At 31.1% G+C, this 14327-nt stretch overlaps 1 protein-coding gene across 3 annotated transcripts in view; it reads right to left on the bottom strand.

Moving 5' to 3' along the window:
• The window catches only part of LOC112509050 (truncated transcription factor CAULIFLOWER A-like), a 17163-nt gene extending 12391 nt beyond the window's left edge, over positions 1-4772 (bottom strand). For 2 of the 3 annotated variants that reach the window (XM_025113928.1, XM_025113933.1), the window contains exon 1: positions 4238-4763. In XM_025113928.1, the coding sequence (XP_024969696.1) occupies positions 4238-4422 (185 nt within the window). In that variant the 5' untranslated portion in view covers positions 4423-4763. Of the gene's footprint in view, positions 1-3460; positions 3938-4237 lie in introns of those variants that run through there. The other variant, XR_003068813.1, reaches the window with a different exon arrangement.
• Between the last annotated feature and the right edge of the window lie 9555 nt (positions 4773-14327).

Genomic DNA, 14327 nt, shown 5'->3' with positions numbered 1-14327 from the left:
AGTTGAGGTGGGTGCCCTGACACTAAGTGTCATTCCACCGCATGTTAATTGTGTTTTTTGGACGATTAAATGGCAACCTACATTCTCTCGCTCCAGTGCTGAGGTCGAGTTTCATGGTGTCGCCAATGCTATAGCAGAGACCTCTTAGATTAGAAAATTGCTACTTGAGCTTCATCCTTCCCATTCATCGAGCCACTTCAGTCTCTTGTGACAACATTATTGCGGTGTATTTGTCACGCAATCTAATGAAGCACCAAAGCGCCAAAACACGTTTAGATGGACATCTATTATGCACCAGAAAAGTTGCCAATGGTCAAGCTCGTGTTCTTCACATTCTTTTGCCATCTTAGTAACCCAAATTTTTCATCAAAGATCTCTCAACCTCTCTATTTAATGAATTTTGATCCAAATTCCCCAATTTGAATTGTGGGGGTGCTAAAAGTTTGAGAAGCTCTATCAGATCTAAAAAAAATGTAGAAAATTGGGAGAGACACTTATTATCGTAGGTTGCAACACCAAAATTTCATATTTTAAGAATATTGTTAGTTGGGTTTTTTTCTAATCCTCTCCACAAACCAAGAGCCACAAGGATGGTCTTTGCGGATTTTAGGTATGTAAATCTCTTTGGTAGAAGAATATACAGGGATCCTAAGCACACAATTGCACAAGATGTCGATGTGTTGGTTGTAGCTACATCCCTAAATATACCAATGAAACCTTAAATCAGATGGTTCACACCTCCTAAAACGAAGTAGTCAAAACCTATTCACCAACTATAAATTCATATCAAAACCAAGTAGATTTAGCTCATATCCTCATCAAACATCTACAAGACTTGTTTCCTCAAAAAATCAACCATCGTTAATATGTGGGGAAATTAAAGATTTGTTCATTATTAATCAGGATTTCCTGCCTTTGGAGGAAAGGCCCTTCTTGTTCGTCCATGGTAGACGAATTCCAAAAGGAATCACTTTCCAACAAATTCAAATGAGCGCATGTCAAAGAGCGTGCATCTATATAAAACGTGTTTGAACATGTGAAACTAAACAGAAAGCTACCAAAATTGCGGTTTCATGAACAATGGCCAATTTGTTGTTGTATGCTTTATGCCAACTTCTAGTATTTCTAGTTTCACTTTTTTCGTAGACCCATAATTTTTTTTTTGAAAGGCAAAAAAGGAAGGACAAGGAGGAGAGCTTCGGCATGGCCATCACCCTCACCAAGCCAACCAATAAAATTAAACAAAACATCCAGCAAGAAGCTAGACACAAGAATCGTAGACCCATAATTTGAGCACATATTAAAATTAGAGATAACATATCTTTCCCACTTAGACACCGAAGTAACACACCATGAACCCAAAAAAAAAAAACACAATATTTTGTTGCAAGCTCTCATGAGAATAAAATTGAAGAGCTTACCTCTTGCATCCTTCACAAAGACAGAGAAAAAAAAACTTCTATTTTTTCGTATCCTTGGAAAGATAAAAACGATAATTCCATTGTATCGTTTCATGAAGGTAGCAAGGTAACAATTAATGATGACGGATTTTTTTACGGTCTACTAAAGAGAGATGCAAGACCGCTTGAAGGATTTGTACAATAAAGACCTAAACTTGCCATAGTTAAAGATGGGAGATGCGACTTACACCATGCTCTTGTTCATCGAATTCGGTTGACAAAATTAATTATAATTCTATTTTACGAGGCTTGACATAAGAATACGTTGGTTGGTAAGTAGCAAACCAATCATAAGCGTTAGTGGAAAAGGATTTTTGTAGTGTAGAACATAATTAGTTTGCATTTCTAAGCATCTCCCAGAAATATGACGCCAACACCAAAAAGATCACATAGACTTTTGCTTTTCACTGTTCTGGGATTTCCTTAAATAAAAAGAAGGTTGACAAGACTGACTAGACGTGCTGTGGATTATACCCCTTTACTTGGAACATAATTTTTTTCTAAAAAAGAATGGTAAAAGATTTTGGTTGCGTGGTCCTTATTTTAAAGTATGGAATCGCGAGCAATGCATTTTGTAAGCCTCAAAGGCAGAAAATAAAATTACATCTGATAGTAATATTTATGATCACAACGTTGTTAAGAAAAAGTTGCAAAAACTTTTTCAAAATATTTTCATGTGTAATTAATATTTGAAGATTTATATGCTACATCATCCACGTATTCACATGTAGCATTTCACAAAATTCAACGTGTATTGAAACCAAACAAAAGGTCTATAAAAGCGATACCAAATGCCATGCCGACCGACCGACCTCTTGTGTACACAATAAGCTGCATACATACCTACCTAATGGCATTTGCACTATCTTTCAAGAACCATGTGAAATTGAAATCATGAACTCCTTTCATCACAATTTCAAAATCGTAACCAAATCTCCAAAATGGAATATTTTCTCCTTATCGCCACACAAGGAACCTAGTTATAAACATGACTTGTCAATGAATCCCGTGTTAAAAAAGAGGCTCCTGACCATCAATATCATTTAGTAAAATGGTACTTAAATTTCACTTTAAGACCCTTCTATGTGATTTTGGTTGTATTCAAGTCTCGGTTTTAAAAAAAATTTAGGTTCGGGATCAATAATTGTCTTGAAATAAATTGCCTCTCAATTTCGGTCCAGTGATTGGATTCCGTATTTTGGTCGATTTCAATTGTAAGATTGTTCAAGGAACGAGCTAGTCAAGTTGTCTAGGAACCTTTACAAACAAAGCCAAGGTCTCGGGAGGACCACCCTCCACTTATTGCATCTCTATAACATTCTCTGCAACACATTTTTACCTTCAAAACTACTACCAACATACCACAACCACGCTACAAAGTCCTCGTTCTATCTTCCGTCGACATAGAATGACGTTTTGTTGGACTACAACTCTACCTAGGAAAAGAACACCCATATATCGACCCTTCAAATGGAATACACAATACCTGATCATGTTTTGTTAAATTCAAATTTTCATGTTTTAAAACAACGCCATGTTCAAATAGCAAAGTTTTAACATACTTATACCTAAGCTACCTTCAAATTAAGTAGTGTGATTGTGCACTGAAAATGTGCTAATACAAGCACTCACTATCCAACAAAATAAATAAAAACAAGAACATAAAATCACAATCACACATTTCCAGGCTTATCATGGTTCTTCTACAAGAAGAATAGCAGCAATTAGTCACAAGTTTCATGGTATGTTTGGCCAATATTATGGAAGCCATGAGAGCAATCGTTACTCAACGTCAGTTACATTTGCGTGTGCAACCTCCCTTCATTTTCATGGCCAGGCCATCAAATGATTGCATATGTAGGATACAGCAAGCAGCAGATGCACTTTTTGTTAACGAAGAAAAAACCATATACAATGGAGCAGGACTAGATAACTGCATGCCAGAGAACATCCCAATACCATTGTGCATACAGGCAACATGCACGAGACTGGAAGGGATGGAAAATGCACGGAACTGTTAGCAGCGTGGCTAGGTGGAAAGATAATTTTAATTGTAGTTTATTCATTAATTCGTCTAGTATGTAAATCATGAATTTCTCATACACATATATAAATAATATTGACCGAATAGAAAAGTACAAGCAATGTAAAACTTAGACCACGTCTAAGTATAGTACAGAAGACCTAGGCATGGCTGAATAGCTGATGGATTGGGTCTATGTTTGATTTATAGACTCGGTAGTGTAAAATTGTTGATCTCTCCAATATCGGTGATTGGAAGGTAATAGCAAACATAATTCCACCAAGTGGCTAAAGAGCATCTCGATACTTTGGCTGTTCCACTGAAATTTAGTCGTCTAGTGCATATAAAATACGGGAAAATCCACTGGATCCACCAGGCATAACATGTTGGAATATTGTTTGGCCCAAATCATAAAAGCGCTACTGCGAAGATATGGCTACAACCTTCGCTTTTCCTTTTTCAAAAAACATAGTGATACACAACAAACATAATTATAAGATGCAAAAACAATCATAAAATTCAAGCGCTACATTCACGTATGACCGACGCGACTAGTAAAATAGCTTCTTCTGTCCAAAAAGGATTGAAAACGAGATAGAAGAGCGTGTATCCTCCAACTTCTTTACCGGAGATCGAAGTCTTCAATTCGTGTAGAACAAAATTTTAATTTTGAAGAAAAACAGCGAGGAGTTGATGAATCTAACACGGTAAGAACGATACCTAACTATGATTCAGACAGTAAAATCGCGTGTACCTTTCACCGGTTGAGAACTCATAGAGTCTTCCTCTGCCTGAAAAGATGAAAAGAGCGACGTCCACGTCGCACAACACCGCCAACTCATGAGTCTTCTTCATCAATCCATTCCGGCGTTTGGAGAAGGAGACTTGCCGGCTACTCTTGTCTTCGATCCGCTTCAGTTCGACCTTCCCTCGGCCCATCCGTGGAATTGCTTTTTTAGCGGAAACGACTAGTATGGGCGGTGAAGGGTTTCCGTAAGGGCAGAAGAAAGTGTAAGGTGGAGACGATTCGACAGCATAGGTACCTTGTCATCCGGACCGGGTTAGTGTGAGGAAGCATGTTTGATGGGGGTGCCACGTGTCTCTTAGAGGTGCCCGGCTCAGCTCCTTGGCCTGTTAGCTTTGGCGGTGGAAAGTTTCTAATTTTGAACATTGAGAGGATATTTGTTGAGCATTTGGGGGTTTGATACTTGTTGTCAAAATATCTTTTTCTTGATCAGGGGCGATTTACGCATTTGACCCTACGCTGCCCCACCCCCAAATGACAACCCATTGGGATATTGGATTCCTTTTGGGTTCACTTGCATTTGCAACTACGATTCTACCCTTTTACCCTCCTTCACGCGGTAATCCCACGACGTATGCCACGTTTTAGATTTAGATATTTGTTACTAGACAAAGACCCCAAAATAAACCATTTTTAAATTACATGAAATAGACTACACATGGTTACAATAATATTTTTAAATTTAAAACTTTATTTTTGAACGAAATAAATTACATTAAAAATTAATTTTAATTTTCTTATTATTTGATATCTGTATTGGTAATGGCATATTGTGTTCATTCGATTTTTTCTGTTTTTATTTAGCACTTTTTCCCTGGATTTGAACATTTACGTAATTTATCTTTATTTTGTTATTTATAGTGAGATAAGATCAATAGAGAGAACTTAAAAATAAAATAAAAAATTGAATAATTTATCCGAACTTTTGTATTGACTAGAAGGGTACTCGTGCAATGCAACGATATAAATTTTCATTTTAATGTTTAGTTTTAATTCTTTTGTCTCTATCGGTAATGCAATTTTATGTGGTTTTGAGAAAACGATAATGTTTTTATTTTTAAATGGAATATAAATTTAAAAATAACATAAAAATTTGAAACAAATAAATCGATATTAGTATCAAATTAACTATTTAACAGTTCTTGCTTTTTTGGTGTAACTTCTTTAATTCAATTTTTTATTATAATTTAATAGCAAAGTAACTAATTTTTGATTTAATAATATATTTTTTATAAAAATAATAATTAAATATTCTGTTATAACTCAATGATTATCTTAATTATATTTAGATTTTTTATATTTAAAATTGATTTTTATCTTGTATTTGATTATGTTTATCTACAGTTAGTTACACAGATTTAAAAATGAATCTTTAATAAGTTGTACTTACGCAAAACTACTTGTAATCTTTAATTTTAAGTAATATGCATTAATAAACAGTACATCATGCATAAAAAATGGTTTTTAAGATTTTTTTTATTAAATGCTTTATAATATAGTATAAATAAGCTTAGAAAGGTGGTTATAACCACCTCTATCATAAAACACGGATATTTCCCTTGAATTTTTAAATCGAAATCAGAACAAAATAAATTACACCCAAAAAAATTATTTTATTGTTTTTAATTTTACAACTTCTTTATATATTTTTTCTTGTTCTTGGGTTTCTTTTAGTATCCTCCCGTTGTCTTTTTCTTGTAGTTTATATATACTATATTATAAAGCATTTGACAAAAACTCTTAAAAACAATTTTTTATGCACAAAATATTTTATATTAATGCATATTACTTAAGATTACAGGTAAATTATGCATAAGTACAACTTATTAAARCTCCATGTTTGAATTTGTGTAACTAACTGTGGATAAACATAATCAAATAGAGGATAAAAATCTCATTTTAAAATATAAAAAATATAAAATATAATTAAGATAATTATAAAGTTCTAACAAAATAATTAATTATTATTTTTAAAACAAAATTATATTATTAAACCAAATATAAATTACTCGTATTGAATCTAAATTATGATAAAAAAAATTAAATTTAAAACTACACAAAAAATATGAATTTTAAATAGTTAATTTGATACTAATATCGATATATTTTTGTCAAATTTTTATGATATTTTCAAATTTATATTTTATTTAAAAATAAAAACATTATAGTTTTTTTCAAAATCGCATAAGACCATACTATAACATTGACTGAGATAAAGGATAAAAAAAATTTTAAAATCAAAATGTATCTCGCTGCATTACGCAAGTACCCTTCTAGTATTATTAAACATAGCCAAATTAAATTATAAAAAAGTTTGTTATTAAACCTATATTAAATTATAAAAAAAATTGAAATAAAGACACAAAAAATAAGAATATTTAAATGATTAATTTGATATTGATACCGATATATTTAAAAAAATATGATATTTTTAAATTTATATCTTATTACAAACTAAAAACATTATCACTTTTTTAAAACCACGTAAAACCGTGTAATAACATCGACAGTAAAAAAATAAAACGGAACATTAAAATAAAGATATATTTAACTGCATTGTGTGAATAACCTTGTAGCCCTTTCTATATTATATCATTTAATAAGAAGAATAAGAGAAATTTAAAGGGTATTTAAAAAACATATTAATATGTCAAATTTACCTCGTTAGTAAGAAGTCTAAATGTTTTTAATTAAATAAATTAATAAAAAAACAAGCATTTTTTACTTTAATTTTATAGTTATATATCAAAATTTCAATTATACATATTTATCAATACTAATGTTCTTGTTATATTTTAGAACAATTATTTTATTTTATTTTTATTTTTTTTGAAATCTCTTAAATTTTAAATTTACGGTTTATTAATTTAGGTAAAAAGTTGATTATCGACAATTCCAACCGTTTCATATGAAACCCGTCTTCAAGAACATCAATGTAAGAGAACATCTTTTTACTAACTCAACGGCTGATGCTAAACGGAGATATGGGATTAAACCAATAACATGTCTTGTATTTGGATAAAGTCACCACATCCTTTTGTCCAGGGCCGTCCTAATCTTTTTGGAGGCCATGTTACACTTGTTACCACGTACTACTATTATAGTTCATTTAAAACAAGAAAACGTAACGCAAAATTGGTAACCCAAATCAAAACTAGGAACAAAATCGGTAATCCAAACCAAAACGCAAAGCAAAATCGGTAACCCAAATCAAAACTATGAACAAAATCGGTAATCCAAACCAAAACGTAAAGCAAAATCGGTAACCCAAATCATAACTAGGAATAAAATCGGTAATCCAAACCAAAACGTAAAGCAAATAGGTAACCATAGCATGCATAATTTCTCAAAATTTGGATAGTGGATTCCATAGATATGTGGGATATACCTATTGTTCCTTCCTTCTCAAATCAATGAATTCATGCATTTATCTATTTACATGTTTATGTGTTTCATGTTTGAAAATTGAAATCATTGGAAAACAGAGCATTAGTGGATTACAGGAAAAGAAGTAGAACAAATAACATGATTGCAATTTACATGAATCATTCAAATGTCGTCTATTGCAATAAGCCAATAACTATTAACCAATAAGTAATGACTAAGATCATATACAAAAAAACTAACCGAAATCGTTTCGTTGATTTTAATTTTTAGCTCCACAACCGCAAATCACGAGTTCACGACAGAAGGAAGGAAAACCGAAATCAAATGATCAAATGAAAAAACTGAAATCGAAATCTGCTCAAATCGAATTCGTTGATTCTGCTTAAATCGAAAAACTGAAATCGAATTCTTCAATTTAGGAATTAGGATTCTGCAAAGAAATAGGAACCGATCAAGATCAAAGACTTAGCCTTTCCTAAATTATCGTTCCTGACTTCCCGTTGTGAATCGAAGTGTCGCTGTGAATAACTGAATATTGGGCCCCAAAATTTTGGGGGCCCTGTTCTATGTAACAGATGTAACGGGCCATGTAACGGGCCTGCTTTTGTCAACTGATCTATATGTCAGATGCAAGCTTACGCTTTTATTAATATATATACCAAAAGGTTTTTAAGTTTCATGTATTGAGCTCCATAAAAGTAATTGATAATCAACTATAAACATGTTCAGATAAAATATAAACATTAAGTACTATTAATACAACAAAATACTTCATAAAACTAATAGCTAACTTAATGTCGTATCGTTTTCTCAAAATTATAAAATAGAATCCAAAAACAGACATAAAATAAATTGAAACATTAATTAAGGTTGAGAAATCGAATAATCGACTTAGAGGTCGTTTATCCAATCACTTATCCGGTAAACATTTATCCGTAAAATTTAACATCATCACTTACCTTATGTCCTTGCCATGTTCATTAGTAAAGTAATGTGAGTACGTAAATGCTTACCGGATAAGCATTTGATAAACGATCTCTTAGCATCGAGATGTAATTGCATTACACAAAATATACTTAGGCCCGTTTTGATTTGTAGGATTGGAATAGATTTGGAATTGAATTTTATTCTAATTTCATGTTTGGTTTGAAGGATTTCATTGAAATCTCACAAATATATGATTTTGAGGCCCCTTGGAGGTTGTCGGTATTCCATGAGATATTCGTAGAATTTGTATACATAATGTTTTAAAATATGTTAAAAACATTTATTTTGTAATAACCAATTAATAAATGATTATTTAATTTTTTTTATAAATAAAGAAATCCAATTCCATTTCAAAATCATACAAATCAAATGCACTAAAGATTTCAAATTCTTCTAAATCTAAATCCCTTCAATTCAAAACCCTTTTACAAAATCTAAATCCCTTATTTCATCATACCAAACTCCTTCTTGGGTGTTGTTTGGTTTATGGATTTTGATGGAATTAAAAGGAATTGGAATGACCAATTTACAAATACAATGTTTGGTTCATGGAATAAAACTGATGGAATCCTTTCAATTCCAATAAATTTCTTCACTCACATATTTTACATTTCACGGCAATACTCTCGGATTTCAATTCTTTTCCGACAAATTCCTCCCCTAATCCAAATTCATTTAACGTTGCGTCTACCATCTCATCTAATTGATATCTGGTTTGATCTCCATCTGGTACACACACACTCTCTCTCTCTCTCTCTCTCTCGTAATTTCTCCATCTATACGAGATCGATAAATAACATATGTAATCAAGGAATCGATTCAAGATAACTAGCTATCGATATCACTAGTCCAATTCCGTTATTCAAAAATCATAAAAGGTCATTTGTTAATATTTAATTCCGATTACAAAGTTGAATTACGTGAACCAAACAAAAAAATTCAATTTGTTAAAAATTTCATTCATATTCCATGCAACCAAACGCAGTCACAAGGCATGGTCAAATTCCATCAAATTTTAATTTATTCTCTCAAAGTCAACTTCATTTGATAAATTTCAATTCCATCGAATTTTATTCTAGCTACGAACCAAATGGCCGCTTATAATTAACTTTAACATACGATAAACCTAGACATTATTTTCTAAGCTCTAAATATTTTCATATTATGTTCATTTAAGTTTTATTTAGTAAATATGATGTTACTTTTCTCTTAAATTATAATGGAAAGAGTAATGTTATATGTTTTGTAAATTTATCATTTGTACACACACAAATATATACACATGTGTATATAGAATTGAAATCATGTGAGATCAAGTTGTTTTCATGAGATATGTAAGACTACTTTTTTACACTTGAAACTTCACAGCAAAATACTGTGAAAGTAACCTTCATAATGTTTTTGTTGTGAATGTTCAGCTCTTTTTTTATCTTCACAACGTTTTACTGTGAAGTTTTAAGTGTAAAAAAGTTGTCGACGGGTATTACTGTGATACACGACCTCTAATACCACTTACGAGTCGGTACAATATCACCAACCGGTTATATTAATACCAACTAAAATAATGCAATTACTAAAAGAATTAATTGATTTGTCCTTAGGCTCAAAAACCCGAGCAATCCGATCAACTCAACCTTACCCAACGCGAAATTACTTAACCCGAAACAACACGATGCATAATCGAGTTGTAAAATTTTCAAACCGTAAGTATTGGGTTGATATTGAGTTACAATTATTTGAATCACCTAACCCGATGAACCTGATATCATTTTTTTATCTTATATTTAGATATGAATGTTAAATTTTTATTATATATACATTAGACAACTACACTATCATGTACGCTCTTCACATATACATATTTTCAATCTATTCGCATCTCTATAAAACTCATTCGTATATATGTTCGGTAACTGTGAACACATATATGTAAATTGAGAAAATTAACTAAATGTGATATACGTAAGAAGTATGGATAAGTTGTATCAAATGGTTGATGATGAAAAAAAATTATGAGTAGAGAAATAACATATTAAATATTAGAAAAATATTTTAATGTACCAAAGTATCAATCCGACCAACCCGCACGGTTTGGATTGGGTTGAGTTACACTTTAGTTTGGGTTAAAAAATTTCAAACCACAGACATTGAATTAGACTGTTTAAATGTCTTCAATCTGATAAACCCAAGTCACGATCACCCCAACCTAAAAGTAACAATTAATGCATATTCTTTTAAAAGATATTCATATTTTTCTATATATTCCTCGTGATGTTTTCCCCACCCACTTCCCTCTCTCTTTCTCTTTCCTCTTTGTTCTTATCTTTTGGATATATGTGCATGTCACTCTGCATACAAAAGGAAGGTAACGTATATAATCGAACTTATATTGTATCAGAATGAAAGCTCAAATTTGTGAAAATATTCATTTTTTTTACAAATGCAGTATTTTTAAGTATTTATATTAAATTATAAAATATTTGATAAAAATTCTTAAAAATCATTTTTTATACATGAAAAGTACTGTTTCTTGATGCATATTATTTAAAATTTAAGATTACAAGTAAATTGAGCGTATGTACAACTTATTAAAGCTTCATGTTTGAATTCGTGTAACTAACTGTAGATAAACATAATCAAACAGAGGATAAACATCTCATTTTAAATATAAAAAATCTAAAATATAATTAGGATAATCATTGGATTCTAACAAAATACTTAATTATTATCTTTATAAAAAATTATATTATTAAACCAAAAGTAAAAAAAATGAATTAAAGAAATATACAAAAAATGAGAAATTTTAAATAGTTAGTTTGTACTAATATCAATATATTTTTTCATTTTCTTATGATATCTTCATATTATATTTTATTTAAAAATAAAAACGTTATCGCTTTCTCAAAACCACGTAAAACCATATTATAACATCGACTAAGACAAAATAAAATAAGACGAAACATTAAAATCGAGATATATCTCGCTGCATTATGCGAGTACCCTTCTAGTACTAAAAGGGTATTTACGTAATGCAATGAGATACATCTTTGTTTTAATATTTTGTTTTTATTCTTTGTCTTTGTTGATATGATACGGTTTATGTGATTTTTAGAAAGATAATTAAATAAAAATAAATTTGAAGATATAATAAGAATTTTAAAAAATATATAGACGTTAATATCAAATTAACTATTTAAAAATTCTCGTTTTTAGTACAATTTATTTAATTCATTTTTTTTATTATAGTTTAATTTAGATCAAATAGTGAGGTAATTTATTTTTGGCTTAACAATATAATTTTTATAAAGATAATTATTTTGTTATAACTCAATAATTATCGTAATTATATTTCAAAAATTTTATATTTAAAATGAGATGTTTATTTTATATTTGATTATGTTTATCTGCGGTTAGTTATACGAATTCAAAAATATAGCTCTAATAAATTGTACTTAAAATGATTGTACTTAAAGTTGCGAATTTAATTATTTTGTCTTTAACTTTTCCGAAATTTAAAAGATGATGAGTTTCAAATATTCTGTTAATATGGTGGTCAGTTTTTAAATATTTCGGTCGTTTATATAAATAAAGATGTGCTATAAATGTCACGAACGAATATGTAATTAATCATTTCATAAAAAGGAATGTTATAGGAGATTACTTGTTTATCATTTCAGATGAAAGCGTAGATCCTTTTTGAATTAATTTTGTTTTATTTTATATTATGGTTTTTATTTAGTACTACCACTCGGTATTACGAATCCATCTCTACCAGTATCCAATATATATTTCCATCAACCATGTAAGTTATATCTACTATCTAGGGGTGTAAATGAGCTCGGTCGAATCGTATAGTAGGTTATTCGAGCTTGACTCAAAAAAAATATCGAGTTTGAGCTCGAATAACTTTTTCAATGCAACGCTCGAGCTCGAGTGTTTTTTTGAGTTACTGAGCTCGAGCTTGATGCTCGTTCATGGGCTCAAACTCACAATTGATTAACTCGTTTATTAGCTTGATGTTAAGTTTATATTTTTTATTTTATGATTTATGAATAAATTAACATGTTCTTGCCGAAAAAGTGTATGCTCTAATGACTCGGCTCAACTCAATAAATTTAATTGGGTTTTTTAATGAGCCAAGTCAAACATTGATGCTATGAAGCTCGACTTGTTAAATTAAACGAGTTTTATTTTATGTTCGAGGTCAAATCAAGCTCGAAAGTTACAGTCTGAAGTTTCTTTGATCACTAAGGACGAACAGTCTTTCTAAGAAATAAAAATATCGTAATACAGTTCAAGAAAGTGGACGTGAATTGCATTGTGCTCGTCAACGTGAAGTTGCACCATGTTGAATGAGAGAATGACACTCCCTTTCCATTGAGTTATGTGTATGATAAGAGAGAAAAAGGTTCCTTTTTTTCAAGTATGCTGCGACTTTGGTCTTTTGAAAGGGGCTTAGGGTATAGCACCAAAGAAAGAATCCTGAGGAAGGGGGTGAAACTGAGGTTAGAAACGGTTTCTCCCGTTGTTGCTAGTTCTTCTGTTGTTGGTAGTTCATCAGGTCGGGTTGTTTATATTTGGAGCAGTTTGAGCAGCAAATGGTGTCCCTCTTCTTGTACTTCGGAATCCGCAAGTAGCGGCGGAGGCCCAATTGTCGACCAACGATAAGCATGGGAGTTGTTGGGAACTGAATCCAACTACGTCACTTTAGAATCTAAAATCTATCGGATAAAAACAACGTTCGACTTGCAATGAAGAGCTTTCAGTGTTGTTTCGTTTTGGCCCCTGGGTACCTTATCCGCACTTAGCTATAAGCATTACAAACAGATAAAACCATAAAAGAATAAATGGGAAGAAATACTTACATTATGCGCTGTTATTTGAAAGTAACCAGAGGAAGGTACTCACGGTAGAAAGAAAAAAACGAATAAATGGCCATCTCATAGGCTAGCTAGCCCATAGGGAAATAGGTCTCTTGCTTGCTATTGAACATTAAGTGACGATAGCATCTATCTCAGTCTTTGTTTCATCGTTGGTCAATTGGTGATATGTAGACGACTCTGAAAAGGCATATCCTAAGCTCTTAGCTCAGTTCAAGTGACTCATGGAAATTAGTGAAACAGGGGCTACCACTTCAATACGAATCGAGATAATCACTGTCGGGGTTGGTACCAACCAAGATTATCGTCTTTGAATTACTCATATATCTTATGAATTTCATCTCGCACCGGAAAACTATTATAAGAGAAGTTAGATTCCGTTCCGTTCGGATATTGATCGGTATTGGTTTGACATGGTTTACGCGTAGGAGTTGTTTTTCCGGCTGAGAAAGCTAACAATTCTATATGGATCTTTATTCTAAATATCTTAGATCAAACATCACAATTCACAAGTAACACTTTATTTTTCATTGTTATGATTTAAAAAAAACATTTAATTTTGTTTGACTTTTTCTTATTAAGTTGCATGCAAATTAATATTTTACAGTAAAATATTTATTAAATAAATATGATACATTATTTTCGAGATATATTATGTTTGTAAAAAAAGTAACACTTCTTATTTTATGTTGTTCAAAAAAATACATATATTTTAAAGTTTTCTTTAAAATGTTTTACAAAATAAATTATGGTCTACAATTTTTTTAATATTGTTATATCTATGC

This window comes from Cynara cardunculus (genome assembly GCF_001531365.2).
Source record: "Cynara cardunculus var. scolymus isolate 2C chromosome LG 1, CcrdV1, whole genome shotgun sequence".
NCBI lineage: Eukaryota > Viridiplantae > Streptophyta > Magnoliopsida > Asterales > Asteraceae > Cynara > Cynara cardunculus.
The sequence above is the reverse complement of the archived record's forward strand: the minus strand, read 5'-3'. Positions and strand labels throughout refer to the sequence as shown.